Source organism: Neodiprion fabricii, chromosome 1 (genome assembly GCF_021155785.1).
Source record: "Neodiprion fabricii isolate iyNeoFabr1 chromosome 1, iyNeoFabr1.1, whole genome shotgun sequence".
Lineage (NCBI taxonomy): Eukaryota > Metazoa > Arthropoda > Insecta > Hymenoptera > Diprionidae > Neodiprion > Neodiprion fabricii.
The window spans coordinates 36,457,883-36,483,877 of NC_060239.1; the positions used below are offsets into that span (position 1 = coordinate 36,457,883).

Here is a 25,995-nt window from a genome sequence, read left to right on the forward strand (position 1 = left end):
CTGAGCGACACAATGCGAGTAAGAAATACGAATAAATTTACTACTCTTTAGAGTTGAAAATACATACAATATCATTGAATACCACATAATGAAACTGATTTTATTTTACTCCTACGGATTATTTTATGAATCAAACAATTGTTGCACGGAACCTGTACTTGCAAAAAAAAAAAAAAAATTAATAAATAACGAAGGAATGAAATTGTTATGTAATTTTTATACCCATTGTTTCTCATAAAAAGAGGCCCACAATCTTGTCTTCTAATTGTAAATGTTTTTCTTCATGTGACCTTACTATATTGATTTTTATTCATTTTCTGTCGATAGAACGAATTCATTTTGCGACTCCTTGTTGCACAGCCATGATTCTCATGACTGTATTGCGGGTCTTGTAATTCAGGAGTTTTGTTTGCAAGTTTCATGCGCTGCAGGTTACATATATTCAGGCATAAAAAATTTTAAATCATCCAATCGGTAAACAATAATACATAGCGTATGATCATAAACGATGTTATGATTTTAAGATCGATGAACTTGCATTTTCGATTGGAGAATCTGTGTAAAGTGATTGAATGTTCTGGTGAAAACTTATAGATTTTGTAAAAATTACACAGCAGCGTTTAAATAGATAGATAGATAGATAGAGAGATAGATAGATAGATAGATAGATAGATAGATAGATAGATAGATAGAAGGAATACAAATTTTTAGCCATTTTTCAACGAGGTTTTTTGGTAAAAATCTCAACATTCTTCATCAACAATTTTCCTTCATTATTCGTCAACGTTCTCGCAGTTGTTCCGGATTTTCCTACGTTTCTTCGTCAAGACTCTGAAATCTCTTTGTGAAAATTTATTGATTTTGAAATGAATTTAACAAATTCAATTTAATCAAGGAAATTTCAATAGATTCGGTCATACATCGCTTCAACCAACAGATACAACTAGTGAGTAACACTGTGATTAATTCATGTTTTCGAATTCACAAAAATGTGCAAATCGCACGTGTCCAGGGTTCGCACGGTATGGGAAACTGAAATCCCCTGACTTTTCCAGGTATTTCATCCTGAAAAAAGGATTTTTCCATTAACCTTTCAAGAAATATACCGCTGATTAAAGACAATACTTTTTTTTTACACGTTAATACTAATACTTTCAATATTATCTATTAACTATCTTACTATATAACTATCAGTTTACAAACAACAGCCTGGAATTTTCCGCAAGAAAAAAACGAAAGAAGGTTTGGTATTAAGTATATACGTAATTAAATATACGTAAAAAGTATGAAGCGATGCAACGAAACAAAATTTTAAGTGTAATTTTTTTTCCTCAAGATCGTTTGTACTTTGTACAAAAACGAGTGTATTTCTTCGACAGACTCAAAATTCCAGTCTTATTATATAAATTCCCTGACTTTTCCCTGCTGCAAGAAATTCCCTGAGTTTTTCCGATTTTCCCTGCGCGTACGAACCCTGAGTCGTAGAAATTCAGAAACTTACAGAAGTTTGCAGAAAAGTTTGAGGAGTTATTTATTCATTTATCTTTTCTACTAACTTAATTGTAGACATGTAATTTAGATTTATTTTTCACGTAAACAATATATATTAAAATTATAGACATAAACCACCATTATTATTATTATTAGCGTTATTAGATTCATATATTCACGACGTACATGTGCTGCGCAATTAATAAATATTACTCAATATAAAATATTTGTCCGTATATATTTTTTGTAAGTTCGAATTAGACATTTAGCTTAAGTCGCCGATACACATTAGTATTGCCAAAAGTGCCGAAAGTAATGGTTATAGTATATTATAATGCAAATTGTTTACTCGCTTTGAAAATGTTTCTGCACCTACGGCTTAACTTCCCATATGGCAACAGTTAAAAAAAAAAACTTTTTGGCAGATCAATTTCCGGATAGGCTGCCACATATAGTATATAAAAATATCCCAGTGTGGAATTGAAATGAAGGCACTTAGTGGAAAAAAAACAGAACGAAACGAAGGAAAAAAATAAAATAGGTAAACGAATGAATGACTGTTAATTCGGTGGATTGGTCACGAACCTTTGAGATGAATTCAAAGGTGAAGACACGCTCTTTGATAACTGTTATCAAGATGAAAAAATGAATAAGGAAATATTGAATTAAATATATTTACATCGGTCAAGTCAAATATTTACTGGAATTTTGCCTTGAAATATCAATCGTTATTATCCAGTCATTGGTAATCACTCATTTTACAGATTTATTTTTTCTGACTTTTGCTCTCCCTTTTTTGCACTCATTTTCGACCAGCGACAAGATTACCAAACAGCCTGATGTGAAATAAGCATTTAAAAATTATTTCATCGTATTGGAATTGGGGTTACAATAATCTATCCTCTTTGGTGATAAGTATATTCGATATTCCGAAAATTCTTTTCCTCTCACTTTTGTGATATTAACCTAGTGAAAAATGAAAGTCAATCAGACTCAAGGATCAATGAAGCTCGAACTCATCCCGTGTATACGGGATAACCAATTTTTACGCGAAAATGGTTTTGAAATTCAACGAGCATGGTTGAATGCAACGTCAGCTCTCTCAAAACGAATTTCTCATAAGCTCTGAAAGAACAAATGTTTCTTGTTTTTTTGCATCCGAGATTGCAAAAAAATCACATCACTTTTATACCAGTGTTGAATTACTGGGCGTGAAAAAATAATTGAAAAGTCAGTTCACACATCGGTGTCGACTTCGCGCAAAAATTAACAATAATAATATAACATGTAACAATAAAAAGATAGAATAAGATAAAGATGTACGATAACCATGATCATGCACTGCTTCAGACCATTCTCTTAAAATTACCACGATACAAATTCAATTGTTAAATTAAGAGTAAACCATTTCTTCTCGCGATTCAATTGCGCCCTTGCAATTTTTATGACACGTTACATAAGTCTAGGTGTGGTAGGGTACGATTTTGCGGTAAACATGTATCACTAAACAACGTGGATCGTGAGTAGCAATATTATCTGTTTTTTCTCTTCAGCAATTCTTTTCTTTCTTTTTCTTTTTGTGCTTTCTTTCATATATAATTATTTTTTGTTTTGAAAATTTTTTTTGATTTATTATTTGATCGGAATACCCATTGACGGTTTAAGAAAGAATTATGCAATGCCCAACGGTGCACTTCCGTTAGTATAGTCCATATGTTGAATATGTTCTTCGTTTCAGCTCATTTTTTCTTGCGGTGTGACAAGCTGGCATGCTTTCCCTTGTGGTGAGATTTACCAGTGGCGTTACTTCGTTTCTGGTGCTTGGTACCGTTCGTGGTAGTCCCCTCTGGAGAATTTCCTGATGTCAAGAAATCTTTTTTAATCGCCAATTCTATACACTTTTTTTTCCTCAATTGATTCAAGGACAGTAAATAACAGTCGAGCAATATCTGCATTATTGTTGCTTTATTCGACTCGAAAAATTCAATGGCCAATAAAACGAAAGGCGAATGACATTTTCGTGAAAAATGAGTGGCACAAGAAAATTGAGAGTATAAGAAAAAAACAGGCTAAGATCAAGTTTCCGTGCGAGAAGAGAGAGCTATCCAACTGCCAGTCTACTGAAATAAAACACAGTACAGGGTATAACTGGTAGTATAAATTGGAATGAAATCGTTTCAAACGTACCTGAAATTGTCGATGATTCACTAACGTTCGAATCTCCGTTATCAAAGTGCGTTTCTATGTCGGTTTTGCTCTGATCTGACACGTCATTGAACTGCTCGCTTATATCACTTTGCTGCTTTGCTGCTGGATTGGGACAAAAAAATTGAAAATTTTTTATTTTGTAACATAATGAACACGTGATGATGAAGACGTACTAAAACAGCTTTCAATTTTTCATTGCTTTCGAATCCATTCTACTTTAAGACACGAAGCTAATAGAATAGCTGCTAATAAATTCTATTTACAAAGTCTACGTTCTTCCCATTGTGTGTTCGAAAAATCATTTTTTCTTGATCAAAAACCAGCAATAGGAGGAAAAACGAGACTTACAATCATTCGATTCAGGGGATGTGTAATCTCCAATAGAATCACTTTGCGAGTTGATCGGAGAATAAAAATTTCCCGAAACTATTCCGTCTTGCCCAGGAGTAACGGGTATATGTGAATCATGCGGCTGGTTATCATTTTCAGTTTTTGCTGCTGCTTCTAACGTGACCAGGGATTTTTCTTCGGTCATTTTCTGCACATAGGACACAAAAAAATTATTTTTTCTTTTAAAATTTCTCAAGTTTAACTGATTAATCAATGAAAAATACGAAACAGAGAAATGTATGTAATATTAGATCACAAATATACAACTTGAAAACTCTTACGTTTACACAAACCAACATTTCGTTTGTGCCTATTTCATCATCTACTGTTGTTTCTGGTTCCGGTTCCAATTCTTCAGTGATTACATCTTTGATGAATATTCCGGGGCTCAAATGGGAGGCAAGGCGAAGATCGTTGATTTCTGACTCACTTAGATAATCACCATCGTCTTCCTCGGAACTGGAGCTCTCAGAAGTTGCCAATTCTTCTTTAGTAGGCTGAAAAAAAAAAAACAAAGTTAAAATCACGACTTTATGAAGCAGAAGACAAAAAATAATTCAGATACCAAGAGAGAAAAATACAGTGCATCACAACTGGAAACTAATACTGGTAATTTTATAGTTTAAAATTATAATAACTCGTAATAATATTTATAAATATTCGAGTAGCGTATGACAGAAAAAATGTGAAAAAATTAAAGGCTATCAGTCAGCTAACTTCAGGTCAAGTCTCAAGGACCATTCATGAGTGATATGGAACAATATTTCATGATTTAGTGTGAGGATTTTCTTTACATGTAATATTAGTACTTTAAATGTGTAAGGCAGACATGAGCCAAAGTCTAGATATAACGTATGATTTGTAACGCTGGTCGATAATGAATTAACAATAACACATGTATAATAGGGGAAAAAACAGTAAGGTGACGTTATCATTGTTATTTCAAATAAACAGCGGCAACAATTTTTTTTTGCTCTGAAAACTTGCGCACAGAGGTAAGAATGAAAATCGACAGGTTTATAAAAATACTGAAAACTTACATCAAAGTCCTCATCATCGGCCTCACTGTCTTCGGCCGCTAATCTGGCAAGCTGCGCTTGCGTTGATTCTTCTTCGGAATCTTCAGAACTATCGTTGGGTTCGGTAACCTGTGAATATTTCCGCTTCGATTCAACGTGAGAGTTGGCAGATTCGGTCATTGACTGTTCCTCCGGTGTTGGGGTCTGCAAAGAGAGACTAGAAATTGATTTCATCAGCAACAATAGATCTTGGACAGCAAGAGAATAATGTATCGCTTGTCTTGAAGCCCAGATTATGTTAATGCATTGCAAAACATCTTTTGCTTTGCCGAATAGGTAATTTAAAAATTCTTAAAGTATTCCACTTTGCTTCCAAAAATGCTTATTGAAATGACGCCTCATAACTTGTCGGATAAGAAACGTGATTTATACATTCAAAGGACATATCGTATTGTTTAATGGACAATACATGTGCTTACTACTACAAATGACAGACAATTAGCTCTACTAACCAAAACTGATGAGTTATCAAGTGGAAATTTCGATATGCCGCAATAATATAAGAATTACCATTTGAAAAATTATATAGTAACATCTCATAAGGTTCCTCGAATAAAAAATAAACATTTTTCTATTGGCCACTAGTTTCTGCAGTGCAAGTCTTATTTTATTGAAGTAAGTTCTATCAGGTTTCACCGCCTGTACTCACTGCATCTGGCTCACTGGATTGGACATAAACTTTAGTCGGCGGAGGTGAAGGAGTTCTTCGGGAAGCTTCCAAGCAGGACAAAGCCGAAAGAGTGGAAAGCATCGAACTAACGAGGCTCCTTTTAGCTTCGTTTAATTCCTCCTCCTATAGATTTCCCATCACCATCACAATTACAAAATTTATTTGGAGCGTTCTGCGGCGCAGACAGAACTCAAGGAATGCAACACAAAAGGCTCTCTTGTAGAAGAATTTTAAAGTAAAAACAAATCGTTGATCGGGTATTGTTTGGATTAGCGATTGAGAATTTGCAATTTTCTTCTGATTTTGTACAAATTGAATGAAATACAAATTTTAGGTTTTATCTTAAAGAAAATCTCACAAATAAAACAACTTTTTACAGACTCTGCATACCTGGATAGACATGCATACTTACATATATCGCACCAATAACGCGCAAGACAAAGTTATGCTAGCAACAGCAGATTCATGATCCACACAAACAGGAAGATGATGGCGACTAGGTTTACATACAAATGGAAGTGGAAATCCGTATTCTTACCTTCTTCGCTGAAACCCTCCGAGATCTCATATTCCTCATGCCGCTTAATTTTATCGCACGAAGACGTCGGCGTCCCTTCTGAATTATCTTCACCTGTAACAACCAGAAATCAGCTTTAAAAAAATGAATACATGGTATGGTTTGTTGGTGTATTGCAGGATTTCTAGTTTTGTTTCAATCATGCATTTCAAAAATTCCCGACGCATATTGTACATAAGTTATAAATAATTATCATATATTATAAAGCGAAACTGACCATCCCAGTTGCCTGTAGCTTAGGATAGCCAAGAACGACGGCACCAACGTTTACGCTGAGTCTAACAACTCGCAGCATTATCAAACTTGGCAGGAAAAATATCCAGGGCAACGGACGCACAAGTTCTATAGTTCCAAAGGTTTTGCCATTCTCTTCTGAAAATGTTTATACGTTATTATAGACATCCCAAAATGAGGAACGAGATATGCCGGTTGATATGCATGACAAGTATGGTGTATTAAAATTTGACTTTGCGTAAAAAAAAAAAAAAAAACTGCATCACTGAAATATGAATTAGTAAAAACAGTAATACTCTTGACCAGATCAACAGTAGATCTGAGGACTCAAGTTTTCCCTTATTTTGTTGATTCAGGGGGGTTGGTTCGCACAAACATCGGTACCATTTATTAATTAGAAGACGAGACAGTCGTACATTGAGTATTTATCAAGTCGTTATATTCACAAGCTAAAAAGATTCCTTTGGAATTACAAAAACAGAAAACACTGAAATTATAAACAAAAGCATATATATCGATGTTTTCTTTCAAATCGCTTCAAAATAGTTAAAAACGTAGTAGATTCATTCGACTTCACTCTAAAACGGCTAATTTTATTCAAAATACTAATTTCTACAAAATCGCCAAAACAGATTTCTATTTTCCATCATCTCGGTATCGTTGAATATTGAATTTTACAACATTGCACCGATATTGAATACGGTGAACAAATGGCAATGTTGAATTGCCAAGTGAAAAATAAAGAAAATTTATTCTGGTGAATTTGCAGAGAATAGTTTTCCGAATGGAATAAGCCATTGTAACGTGAAATCGAATATATTTATTAGATTTTCAATAATTTTTAAACTATAGTTATCAATCTCACAATTTCCTATTCTTCTACTTTTAACGAGATCTTCGTAACTTACGAATATAACAATTAAATAAACACCCAATGTGCGACTACGTCGTAATCAAGTTAATAAAACACATCGATTTTCGGCCAACCAGCCGCCTTAAATCGATGCATACAATAATTACGTACCGGAATTGATTTCCTGGACCGGTAGACTCCATTGTGCCGATTTTTCAACGATCCACAGCAAGCGATCGGTAACTCTGAGGATTCCTTGGCCAACAGAAATTTGAGCCGCAGCCTCGGCACCAGCAACCACGATATCGCCGAGCTTTTCCCCAATTTTTCCGGTCATCTAGAATCAAGTTTCAATAGAAATTACTCTGGTGTGTGGAAAATTTTAGTTATATTCATGCTTTATCATCGAGTCGACGAGAAAACTGACTTGTAAAATTCAAGTGTCTGTAATTATGTTGATTACACTAAATGACCTGTCGTTAATTATGAAAAACTCACCGTTTTTGAAGTTTTTGTATTTTCCACGCTCATTATCAGTCTGAAAACACGTGAAAGAGAAATAGAGCAACGATCGGTTATTTACAGATTATACGTAAATAATTATTTTCGTAATAATTAGAATTTGAATTTCTGGATCTTCCGACGCTTTCTCATTTATTTTATCGCACCCAATTAGTAACAATCTTGTCAGCAAGTCTAATGCTAGTATAAATAAACCGTATAAAAAACAGAATTGATGACCAGATTAAAGCATTCGATTTCTTGTTTTTTCGTACATTTCGATAATGAGTACATATATGTATAAAACTTTCGTTGTGAATTGACAGAATATGCATGGAATAACAAAGTCAAGAAATACCGATACACCTCGATAAATAAGAATATTGCACGAACGGATACATACATCTAAGATCGTTAAAAAAAAAAAGGATTGAAAAATAAAACAAGAAAAGACCATCAAACAGTTTGATCAAAATCTCTCTCTCAAATCTTTGCCCGCTTTCAACCCCAACGATGAGATATCGAGGGTGTATTTCACCTTGAAAAATGATTAATTAATAAACGAACGACCTGCACGATAACGGTGTACGTGAATAATAAAAAAAAAAAGGATCAACGCTGAAATTGGACCAATTTCTACGCGACGAGGGAGAAGAGGAAATTTAAAAAAATTGATGCGGCCAACCATCTTGCGGTCTGCGAGACCTGGTGTTTCGCAACACGAGACCCGAAGAGACCTGTTTGTGATTTTTATCGTAAATCACACCGTCGCAAACTCGGTAGCATGCAGCAGCAGCATTAAGTATCCCTGAATCGTGTGTGGCTAGATTTGCGGCTAGCTCGCCAAGTTATAAACGTAGTGCATGGATGATACATGTATGTTCGTCAACGGTACATAAATATAAACACACGTAAGCGACATACGAGGGAATCTTCTTACAGAGCAGCGATACCCCGAGGTCACGACTTTCCGATACCAATTATCGGAGTACAACTTTCTTCATTGTATATTTATAACTTACGTTCAGTGCGCGGTGGACAATAAAAGTTTCTCAAAAATTTTCGCAGGCATTGATACGAACGTTCATACAAATCGTCGAAAATTATTCAAACCGAAAAGGAATTCGAAAAGTCTATTTTAAACCTTGTTTCCTCTCTACGCCAAGTTTCGTATCCGTTCCAAATATTGCTTTTTATTTATCCAATTTTTGTTCTTATTATTTTTCATTTTCCATTACGGATTGGTCACGAATTGTTGAGCACGATTTATATGAGCTTGTAAATTATCTCTCCGATGTTTAACACTCACACTTTCTCGATTTTTATTCTTCATTTGATTTTACGGTTTCATACTAATCTTAAATACGACACTATATATACTCTTTCTCGACTACGTATCATTGCGCAATTATCAATTAAAGGTTTACTCGATTTACGATAATTTTTTATGGTCAAAAATATTTTACGGTCATGATACAACGATTCACTTTGTATTTCACATACAATCAACATATTTTTACTACGGCGAAAATTATCTGTTTCGTGATAGATCACCATCGACTCGTTGACCACGTGCGTGTCATACGTTTTTCGTAATTAGCACGCGATTAGCACGACTTAAGGGGATCCTACAGTTCCTCCTTACCGACCGCGTCAAAAGTCTTATGTTTTGGCTATTATCGGACGGTATGCATCGCAATGCAAAAAAGGACATAACGGCCGCACTACCGAACAAAAATACAGCAATATATATCGGTTTTGTGCTACACAAAAATTTATTAGTGGCTTTTGATTCATAATTGCATGTAGAATTTGAATTTTCTAACATTCAAAGCAGTCGGTAAGAACGAACTACAGTATCCCCTTAGGATTTCAAGTTCAATTAATCATAACGTATGTTATGTGTAATCGACAGATCTGAACCGTTCGTCAGAGAATTGAAATAAGTTTCTACCGTCTCGGCGGTCTTAATTTTTTTAAATTTATTATCATAATTATAACTATTATTATTATTATTATTTTTACTCCGATGCGAATTATTACGATGCACGGTGTGATAGGCGCAAACGATCTTTGAGCCGGCATGAAATTGCAAGCGTATTATCAATCAACGGCGGTCACGTTGATTTTATACACAGCCAGCATTTAATTTCGATCGTATAAATAAGTAGAACCGACAAACACTAACGGTGTCCATTATTTTTCTAAACTCTGAAGAGCTGACCTAGGCTAATTGACGAAGTATAATTCTCACATCCATATCTCAACATTTTACCTGTCACAAGCTCTGAAAATAACTTCCCATTAACGATAACTTCGTACCTCGAATTGTCGAGACGCGATAGCTATTCGGATATAGAAACGAAACGGATACATTTATTATTCACTGTTAATAATCGTACCTCGTATGTGTTTACAATCGAAGGTGGTGGACGACGTTCGCGGCCCGGAAGTTGTCTCAAAGTTGGTTCGAAGAAACGAGCGCGCGAAGAGGTGAGCGACAGGTGAATCGTTCCATGTACAATACGAGGAACATGCGAACTCTAAGGATTAGCGCAAACGTAAACAGAAAACGTTTCTCACACATCGAGACAAAATTCGTATACTCAAGGTTTTTCTTTCACCGGCCGTTCTCTACTCGCTCGAATTTCAAAACTTAATTAAGAAACGCCCGACCGACGATGCCGCGTTGAATATTTTCGTTTTATAAAGCTACGGTATTTTCTCTACATTCCAGACATATTTCAAAAATATATTTTTCGAATTTCTCATTCGACTAACGAAAAGGGAATTAAAAATATCGAGGTCAGATATACGAGATATTAGAAAACTTTGTTACATACCTTAAATCGTTCGAAGTGATCGAATTGTTTTGCTCCTGAATCGATGTGTAAAAAAAAAAAAAAATAAATAAATAAAAGAAAATGAAAAAAACAAACTGCAGAGCTTTCGCGCCTCGATTTTTAGCCGGCTGCAGATTGTATCATTAAACAACGAATCTGTACCAATAAACGATCAATATTAACGCGTCCAGGTGTTGAACATCGAAGAGTATTGCAGATTCGGGCAACAATTATTCTACATTATACTTATGTAAGTTATTCGTCCCATTTGAAACGGAGAGCCGACAAAGTACACCTGTAGCTGCGTATAACGCGTATCTTTTACTTTTTCCTTCTAATATACAAATTTATTGTCGCGGTTCCTTAATCAAAAAAAAAAAAAAAAAAAAACAGTAACATCGGTCCTGCGTATTACGAAGATGGTTAGAAGATTTAAAACCGGCACTCTCCGTCGTTAGGAGGAAACATACGTAGAGGCGACGGTAGACAATCGCGTCGTTGAATGGGAGAGACAAAACTAGCGTCGTGTGTCGCTCTGTAACTGCTTCGAAGACCTTTGACCAATCGTATCGCGGGACCGTAACGGCGTCTCGATGTTTTTTGAAACGATATATACATATTCCCGCTGTACGTATGTTTCTACATACATGCATGCGCATATATCTCTCCGCCGCTGCAGAAGAAGCAGAAGCAGCAGCATCATCTCATTGTGTTTACTGTTTGCTGCGCACCGTGTACGTACATACACGTTGTTACACATCCATGCATGCAGCCAATGAATGGCATTTAATATAATTTTCACTAGCTATACCGCACATCGGCAATTACGAGAGATCAGCCCAAGAATTCCGGCGCTCTGTTTGCCCCGTCGCCGCACCGTCTAACAAGTATATGGCTTTCGGTCACTCTTCATCGACGATACCCACATGATCGTATAAGACCAGTTATCTCGAGGATGAACAATTCGCCCGCATGATTGCCTCTTCTACATCTACGTTTCGAATCGAACTTCATTTTGACAGATATTTCCCCTCTCGTTTACTCGCCGATAATTAATTATCTTTCGGTTATCGGTATCACTGGTAGATTTTGTCGTATCGCGTGGACATACGCAAACGTGATTGAACTTAGGTATTTTTTCAATCGAATTTTTGCTCCTTACTGCATACGACAATCGGGGTTATCGAAAAACAGAATAAACGAGGAAATGTCTCTACCTTGCCGCACCTACATCGTTTCTGTCTATTTCGAACTCGATAACGATTTCAGACTTGTATTATACCTAACACGCATTGCTGTTTACCGTAATGAGATAGAAACACCGAATTTCGGGTCTCTGTTTGTCATAACTATCGTGAAACGAATTTATCTATGGTTCGCTGTAATTCGTCTGTCATTTCCGTAAACACTGATGATTGTACTTCGGGTTTGAACGGTCGCGATTGCCGCTGTGTAAGATGAAAGAAATTGAAGTCTTTTATACCTGTTAACTTCGCTGTCGAATAATGTATATTAATATTACGAACGTCGCATGTTTTACGTTATAGGTACAATTATAATATGCGTGCATCGCATGTAGGCGAAAGTGAAGAGGAATCTTTCTGCACGCCTTTTATCGAGAGGTCGCGCAACGGGTTATCTCAATGCATGAATTTCATGCCATTTATACAGGCATGTATATGCTGGGTCTATTTAAAGGAATAAAAATTTGCGCGAGTGCGCCACTTGCGGCATTTAGACAAATACACGGACGTGTTCTACATAGGTATACAAGCGTTTGTGATAAACACGTTATTCGAAATTAATTAAATCTCGTAACGGAATCCACCAGCTACATTTCCCCTGCTCGTATTATGTACATATGCCGGTTGATCAAGGTCCGAAGCTTCGATAATCGCTATAATTATACTCGTGAATAAGCACAAGTCTTATATTCTCCCCATGTACATATCCATTCACTGACAATGATATTCTTCAAATTTTTCTCGTCACATCTCAACAGACCAAACATTTCCATTGTACCGCTGGTATGGAAGCCGGCAATCCTATTACATATTTGCATTAATTACGTCATTTCACTCTCCCTCGTCGTTTTTACTTCTACAAATTTTTATATAAAATATGACAAATATGTTTCGGTGGAATAATAATAATAAAGAAAGAATGCATAATTATTTACCCTGGAAAATAGCCGCGACGATAAGTGTGATATGCTGTGCAAGCCGCAACGCACGACACCTGCACCTCAATTTTGATCCTTGATGAAGAAATATTGATGGAAGAAAAGGCTACGAAACGGCTGTAATTTTAGGTATAATCTCATCTCGCATTTACCTCCCAGAGTCTGTACAGCAGAAGAAATTTTCGTCGTCGTTATTAGTATCGCTTCTTTTACAAATGTGTATTAATCGTATATTATTTGAGAAAGGTTAATTATCTCCACATTATTAAATGTGCATTCTCGTGTTGTAAAGCAAAAAAATTCAAAAACTCACCAAATTAGGGATTAATCCACATTCTTGACGGTCACTGTACACCGAGAATCCACGTTTTTGCGAAGAAAGCCAATTTATAAAACGACTATCAAGGTTTTAATTGCTTTAGGTCAAACTTGGTCATTAGTTGTTCCGAAGGCAACATGTGCAAGTGATGAAAGATAAGAGAGAAAGGAAAAATGAAAGTCATTGTAAATTTAGGAACGAAATATTACAAAGCTATTGTAAGTCCGTTGCAGAAGAAATAGATACCAGACGTTTCCTAGATTTTATATGCATGTTAATCACAAGCAGTTACTCATTTGAAACGTGCTGAACGCGTAGCTACAGTATTATTTCTAAATTAACTAAGTGAATAGATGAACCAGCAAGTCTTCTGTTAAGACGTATGTATATTTTGATTGTGCCGCGGTAATTTTTTCAGTTCGAAAACTATTTTTCATATATAGCTCTGGTAATTATGATTCAGTCTATACAGCAATTATCGCACAGTAAATGTAGCTGGTTGTGTATCGCTTATGATGGTACAGTGGGAGAAGCTTTTCTGCAATTGTTTCATAACTAAGGATAAATAACTTGTGTGACAGAGTGAAATTCAAGAATTCTATTATCGTGTCTGAAATAGTAATTTCACGCGATCAATTCGATTGAATAAAACGCAGGTATACTGAATGCAATAAAAGAAAGTAGAAGATTTTTTCCTTTCTTCGCTAAATAAATAGAATTGTAAGGAAATTAGTGACTTTTTTTCGAAACTCAAACTGTGGATGTTCCGATATTATAGATTGGATGCAAGTTTGGCAAAATAGTTTTTTTTTCTCTTAACCACGTCTGCAAAGTTGATGCAATTCTTTCAGTATTCATCTGCAAGAAAAGACCGATATTATTTAATCAAAGTTGAAAATTTGCGAGAAGCGTCGAGATTAATTGAAAAATGAATACCTCACCTCTGGTTCTTCGCATCCTTTGGGATCTAAATCTTTCATTATCTCTGCGCTGTTTAAAACGCAAATCTTTGCGCCGGATCTTATAGCCCAAATCTCCCCCGTAATTGGGCCAATAATTGTTATCTGATCCAAGGAATTCGTCGTTGGCCTGGAAAACATTTTCATCACTTCGGTCGACGCAGTTTTTATTTTTAGAGAATAAAATTTTATACCACAGTCAAAAATACAGATGAAGCATGAAATTGAGTTGGATAAAGGTGAGAGGTGAATCGCTACATGCTGTCCTGAATTACGGACTAAAGGATACCTTCATAATAATGAAATATTGATAATTGACATGATACATACTTGGTGTAGAAACTCCTAGCTATGCTTTGAATACTCATTTCCTGTATAGCAGTGGTTCTTTCGCTCAGCGAGCATTTCTTATTGCTCTTTTTCTTCATCGATTCAAGCATTTGCACAAGTCTTGCTTTATTCTTGTCTGCCTCTTGTTGGGTCAGCTTAATGTTCTTTAATTTTTTCTTCTCTGCCTCCGCATTCTTCTTTTCCTCCAATGCCAAGCCTCTGTAATATCCACGTTCCTCGGACGAGAGCTCTTTCCAACGAGTAGCCAAAATCTTTCCAATCATTGGCAACGTTGCACCTGGATTTTCTTCAAGTACTGAAGTAACCGAAACAAAATATAGATGTATTACGTTAAAATTTTGAAGTTTTCTAAAATGATCATTATATTGTTGATGGGAAAAATTTCTTACAAGTGAGGAACTGAAAATAATTACATTACTCACCTTGAGCTCTAATTTCATAGGAAAACTTGGAAAATCCAATGTGATATATAGTTTGGGAACTCGGTTGCTCTTTACTTTGATTTTCACTACTATTGGACTTGGCAGTGTTTTTTGGAACTTCGTAGACGGAGACATGAGTGGGGCTCTATTGTTAAAACAGAGTCAATTCACTCTTCGAAACAAGTAAATAAATGTAAAGCAAAATAGAATAAATTACATTATGAGGTAAGTGCTGAATGTGGTAAAGAACTAGGCTTACCCTTAGTCCTGGTATTTGTCCCCTACTCCAAAGGTTTAACAAGAAATCGGAATTTCCCGAACTGCTGTCGGACTGATTGTTGTCTTTGGAAGATTTTGACGGGCTCGAAACCTTCTCAGACACTGGCAAATGGGTCGGTTTTTCTAGTACTGCAGCAATATCAAAATCCTCACCAAGATCGACAATTGGTAATTGGCTCAATGTTTCGGAGTAGTCGGTACAAGTACTTAATTCAGTATTCTTTTGCATGTTATTACTTTCAACTTGAGGAGCTGTTATAGCATTCGGTTCTGGTTTATTCCCAGGTATTTCCTGGCCAAACTCAGAGTTCTGTTTTTCAGTTGCAGTAGGTCTGAAATTTGAATAAATTTTAGAGATTAGCATGTATTCGGTCTGTTTGAAATAGATGCTAATGCAAATTATTCCTTCAATCTTAAAACCTAAAGGCTTATACCAAGTATTGAAAAATATTACCTTACAGCATGGCCAGTTTTGAATATACTCGGTTCTTTATGCCTATGGAAATCCTTTTCTATATTTGATTCATCGTCAGAATCGCTCAGAATAGGAGCAGGGAAAGTTTTCAATAATATACTAATGCTATCTCTATCCGCAGGCGCGGTTTTCTGACCTTGAATATCATCAATGATAACACTGGAATTTACATCGGATGTCAGACCATCGTTTGAGAATAGTTTATCAGATCCTTTCCTCTTCACATCAGAGTCGGTATTTAGATCGACAATAAATTCGCGAGGTTTTTCTTTATTATTGTTTAACTTGGATTTCTTGCATACAGGTACTTCCATCTCTCTAATAACATTTGGTGTAATATCGTGATACTCTGGGGTTCCACACATCGATGTATTCATCTTGGATATCTCAGGTCTAGTATTTTCATCACGTAGATTATAAAAATTTGCTAAAACCGTGTCAAGCCTCTCAGATATAATATCCTAAATGAAAAAAATTTGATGAGTATGAAGAATTGTTCTGACTAACCTCAAGTTTATAGTTAGTTACAACTTTGCATAACATATGAATAAGGTTACATTACAAGCGAACAATATATCACCTGGTTTTTAAGAAATACAGATGTTTTATTGGGCTCTAAATTAACGTCCACTTCGTTGGGTGCAATTGTGATACTCATGAGAAATATTGGCCGCTTTTTTGCTGGAGCTTTGTCACCAAAATGATCTGCTACACTCTCACTGATAATCTGTATCAAAAAAGTTAGTAAACATGTGGAATACAGTAATAAGAATATTCAAAAACCTTGCATATTATCTCGAAACTCATGACTAATTATTTTAGTGAACCATAAAAATATTGCGTCGAGTAAAGGAGGAAGCAGTCTGGAAAGTTATTTCCAAACTCTTAAACTACTTTGAGAATGGAACTGTGAAACAATCAGGATTCAAATTTGGACGCAAAGTTGGAATGTAAAAATTATTTACCTTTTCAAATTGCTTGTATTTAACAGGACGATCGTTTATTATCACATATTGCTGGTTAGGCTCATAGACAAGTTGCAAGTCTGTTACCTTTTTTTTGGGTATCATTAACTGTAACTTTACCTAAAATGTTAATATATTGTTTTAAAATTACTTTTCTTTTTAGAGTGAGTATTTTGAAATGTTCGTTGTACGAACTGGACAATAATAGAATGCAGGACTACTACAAATTCTTTCAGTTTTTACAGATAAGAACTTATTAGCTAGTTTTAACAAACCTCAGAGTCCTCGTGAGTAATCCATTCCAAATTGGCGACCACTTTACCTCCGAGAAAATGTCCAAGTGCCTCTTTTATATTATCACATGACGGTTTTAAGAATACCAAGTGATTATTTACTCTGTAAGTCATTCTGACGATTGGTTTAGCCAAGCTGAGGCCTTTGAGAATATTTTCAATGTGTTTTACATCTTGCTTTGATTTCTTCACATTTGAAATTATTTGCCTCCTCACCGGAATACGGTCAAACAATTTTTTAACTCGTATTGTAGTGCCTGAAAAAAAATTAGTTATTGGATCCAAGAGCAGTGGCACAAACATATTGGATGCAGATACTAACAGTTGCATTATGTAACATTCTTTTCAATCTATAAATGAAAGTCAAAATTTGGTTCTTACCGACAAAGGGAGGAGATAACTCCCTACTAATAATACTTCCATTGTTGTCCAAAACATAAGACCTTGCAGTTTCATCTTGGATCGTTTTTGTTGTCACCTTTACTTCGGCTGCAACCCTGCATATTGCATTGAGAGCTTCGCCGCGAAACCCATACGTTGTCAACGATTCTGATGAAAGGAGTAAATGAGTTCCCATTAGTCTGGATTATTGGTGTATAATTTCATGGTATTCATATTTGATAATATGCTCACCTAAATCCGCAAAATCGAATATCTTTGATGTGCAGTGAGGCAGTGCCATGTTCAGCACATCGGTGACAGAAATTCCACAACCGTCATCTCGAATTTCAATTAATGACAAACCATCGTCAGTCTACAATATCAATATGAAAAAGTAAATAAAATTAGTCGAAATCATCGACCAATGAATGGAGATAACGACATCTTTTGAATCTCATATAAATTTTACGAATACAATTATACACATACACGTGTATTTTATACAATAAAATTTATAACCATTCACAGTATTATTGAGATAAATAATTTCTGGCAGTCTCACCAGATTAATTTCTATATTCTTAGCACCGGCATCCAATGAATTTTCGACGAGTTCTTTGACGACGCTCGATACGGAGGTTATAATCTGCGTGCTTGTCACTAACTTCACTGTCGTACAATTCAAAGCTCGAATAGACATATTAGTTAATAAATATATAATTCTAAAATCAACCCTACAATCTACAATGACTGACAATACCAAATTGTATTCTCCAAGAGTTCCCGCACAAACCCACGTAAGAAAATTTAAAATGAAAATTCGAACGTCGTACTCAGGCGACATCTATCTCTATGTATACATGCATGTGTGACACTTATATAACGTGACTTGATCTGAAAAGAAAATGGAATCCGAGATGACACCCATTCTGTTGAGAAACGATTTTTTGCTGTGGTTTGCAGCACCATGTAAGAATAATGACTCTTACCTCGCGGTTTCGATCAATGCTACGATTTTAATCCTTGGAATTGTCACTCGATTTTCAATTTCGTTGACAAGCCTACTTGAGTAATACACAGTCGCTAAACATATGTCAACGAAAATCTGAAAATCTCGAGGAAAATCTGTTTTCATAATTTCTTCACTGGCGGCGAAGTTACGTTTCAGACATATTTTTCTGTACATCTGTTAAATATTTTTTGTAGAAATTAATCGTGTTGAACAATAAAGATTAAATTAACAAATAGTAGCAGAGGACGATGAACATAAAATCAGATGGACATTTATATTTTATTAGTAAATAATTTTTTTCCCTTCCACGCAACGTAACATAATTACAGAAAATACGTTCTTTTCTACAGTAATTCATTGCCATAAACCTGTTATAGGTAGTTATGTATAAATCGGACGTCCGTTTGGGATGTAGGCAGACGGGAAGATGATGGAAAAAAAAATCCAATCAAATGTGCCTCTCCATACGCATTCTATTTCAAAAATTCTGTTTAAAAACACAACTTCAAATACTCATTATCCTTATTATTTTGTAGTTTTTTTTTTATTCTTCTCGTTTTCTTCTTCTTCATTTTATTTATTTATTTTTGTTTCCTCTTCCTTCCTTCAAGTATTATTATAATATTAGTTTATAAGTCGAGCTTGACCGGAGACGCCGGTCGAATTAGTTATATACTGTAACATTCATATTTTTTACATTATTCATACGTAAGTCTTGTAGCAGAGAATCGTAGCCCAGGTACCCCCACTGATTACACAAATTCTTATTTTTGCCCCTTTCTCTCTCTCTCTCTCTCTCTCTCTCTTTCTCTCTCTCTTTCTCTTTTCCTTTCTTTTTAATTATCATATACGATGCAATACGTCAACAATAAGGTTACCGTCTTCTGGTATCTGTTTTGGACCGACTCTCTAGAATTTAGCAAATTTACACAAACAGCCAATAAAGCATTTCGATTGTGGTCTCTTGAAGAGTGTCGCGAAATGATAGTTGGACACAATTTTCACAGGTCGTAATACACGGTCGTAAATGCCTTTCAAATGCTCTCTGTATTTCGTGTAGAAGAAAATATTATATCTCAAAGAACAAAGATGTAAAAACATGGTGAATTACTACTAAATGCGGCATATACAAGTTGCCCAGGATACCTTTACTATATATATATATAGTATATATATATATATATTGGTACATGTTTCACCAGACATTGCACTTTGCTTTTGAACACTAGTACATTGTCGTCGCTGCTGGTTAAATAACATAAACTCATTCTATTTCGCCCATAAATTGTCGAGAACTTCTAATCATAAATTCTCCATAGTTATGTGTTAATTTAAATTGTATAAAACAAATTGCAGAGAAAAAAACAAAAAGTAACGAAGATGTAAGGAAAAAAAAAAATCATATCCGTAAATAAATAAAAGGGTTTTAATCAAATTCGTCGCTAGGTTCCTCTTTAAAAGAATAAAGAGTCCATCATCAGTTCATATTATAAGGCAATTGTAGATCTGTTGAGTAACAGTTCATTTTTGAAGAACGTAGAACACTTTTAACTAGCACAGTCTTCTGTAAATGTTGACCATTCAAATACAAACCCCTGTACAATTTGATAATAATTTTCCCCTTATTTTCAGAACTGCACACTTTTAACTAATGAATTGGGAAATAAAATATTCCTCATTGATAGTATAAAAGGTGTGTAATTACAGTACAACTCCAATCAAATTCACCTGTATTTTTCACTATTGTAGAGCTATATTCAATAAGCACACCCGTTATATTGTGCAAATCAGTCATTCAATGTCTAAGAAAAAAAAAAAAAAAACTATCAACGCAGAAACCGAATTAAACCTGGTTATAACGATGTCAGCGTACATAAAATAAGGTCGATCAATTGAACGTTCGAGCTATAGACGCCGCATACTGAAATTTTGCTCATCATCATCATCATCATCATCATCATCATCACCACCATCATCATCGTCGTCCTTGTCGTCATCATCGAAGTATCTTGGATAAAACTAGACATCAACTGACGGAAATATTATTCATTTCTGTACTATTGAAAATAGTAAAGGATCTACATTTTAATAAGTTTGGAAGAGATGAACTAATTTAAGGAGGAAATAGTCTGGAAACTAGATTGATCATAAATAAGAAAACATTTTTTACCACTCAGAAATAAAATGTTTAATCCCGTCATGTGATGTTTTGTATAAATCGGAGACATATCTAATAAAATAACACAACCTCGATTTGAACCCATTTATGGAAACGAAAAAATGATAAGACTAAGGTCACCAGCAGCGACTATAGTATACCTAGTTTTATAGTACAAAACAACTCCAGCTTTTTGCGTACTACTACATCATCAATTGTCATTTGCGGAGCAAATCTAGGCTAGCGCAAAAAGTGCTTACTCTTATACATCCTTAAATATTAGGTAATATTATCATTACTAAACCTTACAATATTCAGGGTCGGTCTCTCGAACATGTTTTTATTATTTTACCATTTCTTTTATTTTCATTTTCATTTTTCTTCCTCATTTCGAGTCAATTGAATGTAGAGAATCGATGAGAGGATACGGGACACAATACAAGATGTACAGATCAATTCAGAAAGGATTCGATAGCGCGATTTCGAATATTCGACAACTTGTGTGAAGATTCGTGCTTATATAACATTATGGACAATTCCCTTTTACGAGAACATTAAGCACTTTTCAATCTTTTTTTCTTTGCAAGTTCGACCAAAGCCGTACAATGATATATAGTTTCAACTTGAATAGAATATAAATGGCGATGATTATATTTTTGTCAAATGTAGTTCGGATTAAACATCCGAAACACAATGTACAGTAATAGAATGATGAAGCACTGGGATACATAAGTGTTTCATAGTCGACCAACCTGAGTAAACTTAGTAAATTGTTGAAGATGAAAAATTTTCGGAATAACAGATCAATTGGTACGTGTGTATAGTAAGTGAAACAACGCGGACGATGAAAAATCCAAATAGTTCATACACGCGATTGTGATGACATTGAAATTTCTTGCAATGTCTCGGGAAAAAGATTATTTGGATAAAACTATACATCTTGCACCGTTAAATTATGTGGACATAAGATATTGAAAGGGGAGGATGGCGTCTACGCGATGATTCATTCGTATTATCTCCAGTATATTGTTATAGTTTACAGTGGTGGCATTAACAGCGATAAAAACTTAAAGATTTTAAGAAACCCTTGCGAAGAAACAACGGTGGGCGGAGGGGAGGGCAGGGGGAGTTTTTTGAATGATCTTGGTACGATACTTGGAGCGATTAAAACGCTACTCTAATTACTATCCCCAACGATCAATCAATCAATCAATCAGTAATAAATGTGTATTGTTTTGTGAGGTTTCGGTTGTTTCCTACTTCCTATCATCCTGGTCGCATTCACGGCTTATATGGCCCGTCTTGCCGCATACGTAACAAGTTTTACCACCAGATTCCTGGCAGTTTCGAGCGATGTGGCCCGTCTTGTTGCAATTGTAACAGCTCTGTCCAGAGAATCGGCCAGAGTCGTTACCCTCAGGGCAGCTACGAGCAATGTGCCCAGTCTTGTTACAGTTGTAACAGCTCAATTCAGGAACCTGTCAACATATAGTTAATTTCTAAGACACGACTTCCCTTGTAATCAACCATTGTTCACTAAAATTATTCATCGATTCATCTCAAATCAAAGAAAGGGTTGAGTCAAACTTCTTCAATACTCTTATTTCTTTAAAACTAAATCTTTTGCTAAAAAATGATTGCAGAAAGTATCAAATTGTAGCTCAAAATATTGAACATCTGCATGAGTCATAGGTGCAAGTAATGAGCTAAAAGTATTTCTACATATTGAAAATGAAGTTGGAAGTAACTGTTATTCATGTCTTTAAATGTATTCTCTCATTGTTTTTAAATTTGTATAACTTATAACAGTTTACAAGGGTAAAACAACTTTGCAGTCAAACATGTTGTTTTTTGTGTACCTGCTGAGTCAATAAAGGACTAATAAAAACGTCCGCTTGTAAGTATGATCCAGTGGTACGTGAACAGGTGTAAGAAAACAACAGAAAAGTACAGTACGTAAAAAAAAAAAAAAAAAAAAAAATTAAAATTGAGGGAAATGAGACAAATGAAAATTTAAGTTACAGAAATAATTGATATCAACTAGTATATAATTGAACTGTATCGAGAATAAATCATCGATAAAAAGTTTGATTTCTTTTAATTGATGTTTATCGAGGTGCAATTCAGATTTCCACACATTCATTGATTTATTAACTTACAACTTATGGTTTAAATAAAAATTCTGATGAAAATTGGTCCTCACGTTTGATCCTACCTGCTGGCAGTCCTTCGCGATATGCCCAACTCCGTTACAACGGTAGCACAGGTCTTGATCTTCCTTACAATCACGTGCAAAGTGACCATATCGGTTACACTTAAAGCACTTCTCACCACGATTCCGTCCACCGAAACCACCGTCACGGTCACGGTCACGATCTCCTCGGCCGCCGCCTCCGGCACCGCCTTGCGGACATTCTCGTGCGAAATGGCCCATCCGGTTACACTTGTAGCACACGCTTGAACTCATCTTTTAGTCTGCGCCAGAAGAAAGATGTGATTTATTTCTTTTTCTTTATATTTTAGCAGCGTGGAGAGTCAATAACTGAAAATATGTTTATAATTTGAGAAAAACAAAAAGGACCTTGCACACATGTCGAGGCAAGTACAATGCCACTTGAACTCGCAAATGATTTTGAGAAATACATATCGCTAACTGTGAGCACTTTACTTCCATGATTTGTAAAATGGATACCCCAAATTTCTCATTACTTTCTGCTTTCAGTGTTCAGGGTGCAGCAGTAACTCGAAAAGCGTACAAAGCGTGCAAATTAGGTGAACTCTCATTGCATTGTAACCATATGTGATGAAAAGGGGTTGGAGTAAAAAGTGTACTGCACTCATTTTTTTTTTAAAACAAAAAATCCGTCGTCGATCTAGTGTTGATTTCTATAAGAAATTTAAGATGTTTGAAATTCTTGCGATGAAAATTGTTAACAAAGGAATTGACAAAAAGCTGCAGAGGGGGAGCCGTGCCAAAAAATAACGAAAAGAGAAAGCAGGTGAAACTCTTGCAGAGTTTGCATCATGGTGGTACGAAAATAGAAAGGTATGCCTTGATCTTAAAGCAGCAGCAAAACTTGGATACTTCAGAGTAATGGCAACACGTAAAGAATCCATTACCTACATCAACCTCACGCTTTGTCACTGAATATATCTGATATAGTCAGTTCCTGACAAAAGAGATTGACAATATTCATTTACGTTTCTTTTTTATTTTTTATTTTAATTTTTTACTATCATGGATAACGGACATGGGCATAAATGTGTTGGGTTTGCATGCAAAGTAGCTGGATTCAGATAAAGGCTGCAGAGGCAGATATACGATTCTTTGTGTATTGATGCAGAAAATGCACTGTCATATCGGTACTTGTTGTAGTAGAAAAAAATCTTATATGCCATTATAATTACAGCAAATTTATTAATGAGATAAATCCTGGCGACTGTGTTAAAAAAAAATTGTTCGATTGAGCAAGCGTCAGACAAATGTACTATAAATGTAAAATCGCATGAGGCTTTTGAAAACTGTATAATTTTGTGAAGATAATAATTGGCTATAGATTTTTTTTTTCCCACTTTTGGTAATATTTACGAAGCTTTGAATAAATTGACATGGATGATTTTCTATCGAGATTCAAAAAAACTTCACCACTAACAAATCATATAAAAATAAAAAATAAAAATAAAAAAAAGATAGAAAATCTGCTACTAGTCACCGCTTCGACATTATCTTGGTACTTTTTAGGTTTCTCTGACTCATACGTCTCTTTCATCATGTATGTACAGACCCTTAGATTAATTCTGATACACTCAAGGCCATCGTTGGCATTCATTTTGTATGTTAAACAAACACTAGCAGACTACTTCAGTGGCCTTGAATGTGTGAGAATTAAACTACGATTTCACACATAAATCAATCAGGTAAGTTTTTAATTTTTTTTTTTTTATCAAATTGGAGTAGCTTGGACTAGGAAAAATATCTTACAAATATTCCCCACAGTTATTCGATCGTGTGAAAAATTGCGAAAACTGGAATAATCGGCTGAATGACGTACGAAAAAATGACTAATAATGCTGATAATAACAATATCAACCACCAAAGTGGCGAGAGAATATGATACAACGGATTTTGAAACAACCGGTAGACGTTCGCCTGTTTTGCAAATTTGATGAAATTCTCTTTTTTCCAGTTAGGTGAGACAAAAAACTTGCGGCAAAAAGAATCTGGCAGGATCGGGCGAAATGGGTTCAATGGCTATATGTCCGAGTAAATAGCCGCGATGGCGGGGCAAGAGGATGGGAGGAGGGAGAGGAGGGTACGTGTGGGAATAAAATAGACGTAAAAGTTGTTGAAAGCAAGGGAAAAGGAAAGAAAAAAGTATTGAAGGATAAGAAGCCGACGCGCAGTAAAAAGAGAGACAATACGACGCTAATAAGAGAAAAAAAATTGATTCGGATAAGAGGTCGCATCGGTTCGCAATTTCCATGCGGGGAGTGAGAGTACAACAATACGACGATTAAATTTTTTGGAGCGTCCTGTAGAGATGCACGATTAAAGGGTTCGCAAGGGGGGGACGGATTAGATTTTTCAGCCGAGATGACGATTGGTAACGAAATAATGATGATTGGGGGAAAAAATTGATGAACGGTTGAAGCCGGATGCGCCGAAACGGTGATTTTCTCGATAATTAAACGTATTCGGACAACGTGGCTTTCCCCTCCTTTTCGTTCAAGAACATGTACGCCACAGCCGACAACGCGAAGATGGCACCCTACAATGACGCCGTAATCCTTGTTTCAGGCGAAAAAGAGATTTCGAGTGAATTAAAAGACAGAATGAATCTGCTTTGGGACGGGGCCAATGCGGCGGGACGATTGTTCGATCGGTAAATGGATAATGTTCGTTAATACTTGGGTAAAAAGTGATAGAAGTTCAGCAGACCACGTGCAGAGACAGTATGCCGCGGGCGTAAAACTATCGAGCATTGATTTTTACTATAATATTAATATTTACCTTTTAAATGAGTGTCGTTTCTCGATCTCTGAATCTTATGAACAGCTCGGCAACTGGCTTTGCACAACCAACTCGCGCAAAACCTCGTTTTTTAAGAAAAATCTCGAGCTGATGCTACACGGACGGCTACGACGACCATTAACTACAGGAGCGAAGACCCGCCAATCGGTGAACCGCTGCCCGCCAAACTTGCGTTGCAACAATGAACACCTCCGGTTTCTACAATACCTAGGTATTCAAGAGTGTCCGTCAATTAGAAGAATTGAACCACATACCCTGAATTTTCATTCAAAATCCATTCAATAAATATTTCGCGATTTTTCGTTAATTTTTTCTTATATT

At 35.6% G+C, this 25,995-nt stretch overlaps 3 protein-coding genes across 12 annotated transcripts; all 3 read right to left on the minus strand.

Moving 5' to 3' along the window:
- Window positions 1-1,710: 1,710 nt before the first annotated feature.
- Window positions 1,711-13,621, minus strand: LOC124177648 (clumping factor B-like). 8 transcript variants are annotated; one of them, XM_046560317.1, is made up of 12 exons: window positions 11,009-11,360; window positions 10,847-10,881; window positions 8,001-8,040; window positions 7,674-7,839; window positions 6,633-6,787; window positions 6,377-6,469; window positions 5,818-5,961; window positions 5,130-5,312; window positions 4,371-4,586; window positions 4,048-4,237; window positions 3,679-3,798; window positions 1,711-3,349 (listed from the first exon to the last, which is right to left on the minus strand). In XM_046560317.1, exons 3-12 carry the CDS (start codon window positions 8,031-8,033, stop codon window positions 3,231-3,233), a joined length of 1,419 nt encoding a protein of 472 aa, XP_046416273.1. In that variant the 5' UTR covers window positions 8,034-8,040; window positions 10,847-10,881; window positions 11,009-11,360; the 3' UTR covers window positions 1,711-3,230. The 8 variants fall into 8 exon arrangements, with proteins under 8 accessions (XP_046416273.1, XP_046416265.1, XP_046416258.1 ...); XM_046560309.1 differs by having other exon boundaries at window positions 3,679-3,801; window positions 11,009-11,359; XM_046560302.1 differs by lacking the exon at window positions 1,711-3,349 and adding an exon at window positions 3,370-3,608 and having other exon boundaries at window positions 11,009-11,363.
- A 94-nt stretch (window positions 13,622-13,715) lies between these two features.
- On the minus strand, window positions 13,716-18,334 carry LOC124177642 (PMS1 protein homolog 1-like). 2 transcript variants are annotated; one of them, XM_046560233.1, is made up of 12 exons: window positions 18,035-18,334; window positions 17,725-17,845; window positions 17,473-17,640; window positions 17,074-17,348; window positions 16,799-16,918; window positions 16,414-16,560; window positions 15,813-16,294; window positions 15,339-15,690; window positions 15,080-15,224; window positions 14,637-14,952; window positions 14,289-14,436; window positions 13,716-14,205 (listed from the first exon to the last, which is right to left on the minus strand). In XM_046560233.1, the coding sequence occupies exons 1-12, from the start codon at window positions 18,314-18,316 to the stop codon at window positions 14,098-14,100; spliced, it is 2,664 nt and encodes an 887-aa protein (XP_046416189.1). In that variant the 5' UTR covers window positions 18,317-18,334; the 3' UTR covers window positions 13,716-14,097. The 2 variants fall into 2 exon arrangements, with proteins under 2 accessions (XP_046416189.1, XP_046416198.1); XM_046560242.1 differs by lacking the exon at window positions 16,799-16,918.
- Window positions 18,335-18,744: 410 nt separating this feature from the next.
- LOC124188080 (CCHC-type zinc finger nucleic acid binding protein) lies at window positions 18,745-25,852 on the minus strand. Of its 2 annotated transcripts, none has more exons than XM_046580443.1 (3): window positions 25,654-25,852; window positions 22,858-23,117; window positions 18,745-22,120 (listed from the first exon to the last, which is right to left on the minus strand). In XM_046580443.1, exons 2-3 carry the CDS (start codon window positions 23,107-23,109, stop codon window positions 21,899-21,901), a joined length of 474 nt encoding a protein of 157 aa, XP_046436399.1. In that variant the 5' UTR covers window positions 23,110-23,117; window positions 25,654-25,852; the 3' UTR covers window positions 18,745-21,898. The 2 variants fall into 2 exon arrangements, with proteins under 2 accessions (XP_046436399.1, XP_046436392.1); XM_046580436.1 differs by having other exon boundaries at window positions 22,846-23,117; window positions 25,654-25,848.
- Between the last annotated feature and the right edge of the window lie 143 nt (window positions 25,853-25,995).

Coding starts and splice junctions, on each gene's coding strand:
- LOC124177648 (XM_046560257.1), bottom strand. CDS start 8,033: ATGAGCGTGGAAAATACAAAAACTTCAAAAACG. Junction 4,238..4,370: donor AAATGTTGGTTTGTGTAAAC/GTAAGAGTTTTC, acceptor TCCTATGTGCAG/AAAATGACCGAAGAAAAATC. Junction 3,802..4,047: donor ATCCCCTGAATCGAATGATT/GTAAGTCTCGTT, acceptor GTCCCAATCCAG/CAGCAAAGCAGCAAAGTGAT.
- LOC124188080 (XM_046580436.1), bottom strand. CDS start 23,109: ATGAGTTCAAGCGTGTGCTACAAGTGTAACCGGATGGGCCATTTCGCA. Junction 22,121..22,845: donor GCCAGCAGGTAGGATCAAAC/GTGAGGACCAAT, acceptor ATATGTTGACAG/GTTCCTGAATTGAGCTGTTA.
- LOC124177642 (XM_046560233.1), bottom strand. CDS start 18,316: ATGTCGCCTGAGTACGACGTTCGAATTTTCATTTTAAATTTTCTTACG. Junction 17,349..17,472: donor GTTATCTCCTCCCTTTGTCG/GTAAGAACCAAA, acceptor ATTTTTTTTCAG/GCACTACAATACGAGTTAAA. Junction 15,225..15,338: donor GACAAATACCAGGACTAAGG/GTAAGCCTAGTT, acceptor TTTTAACAATAG/AGCCCCACTCATGTCTCCGT.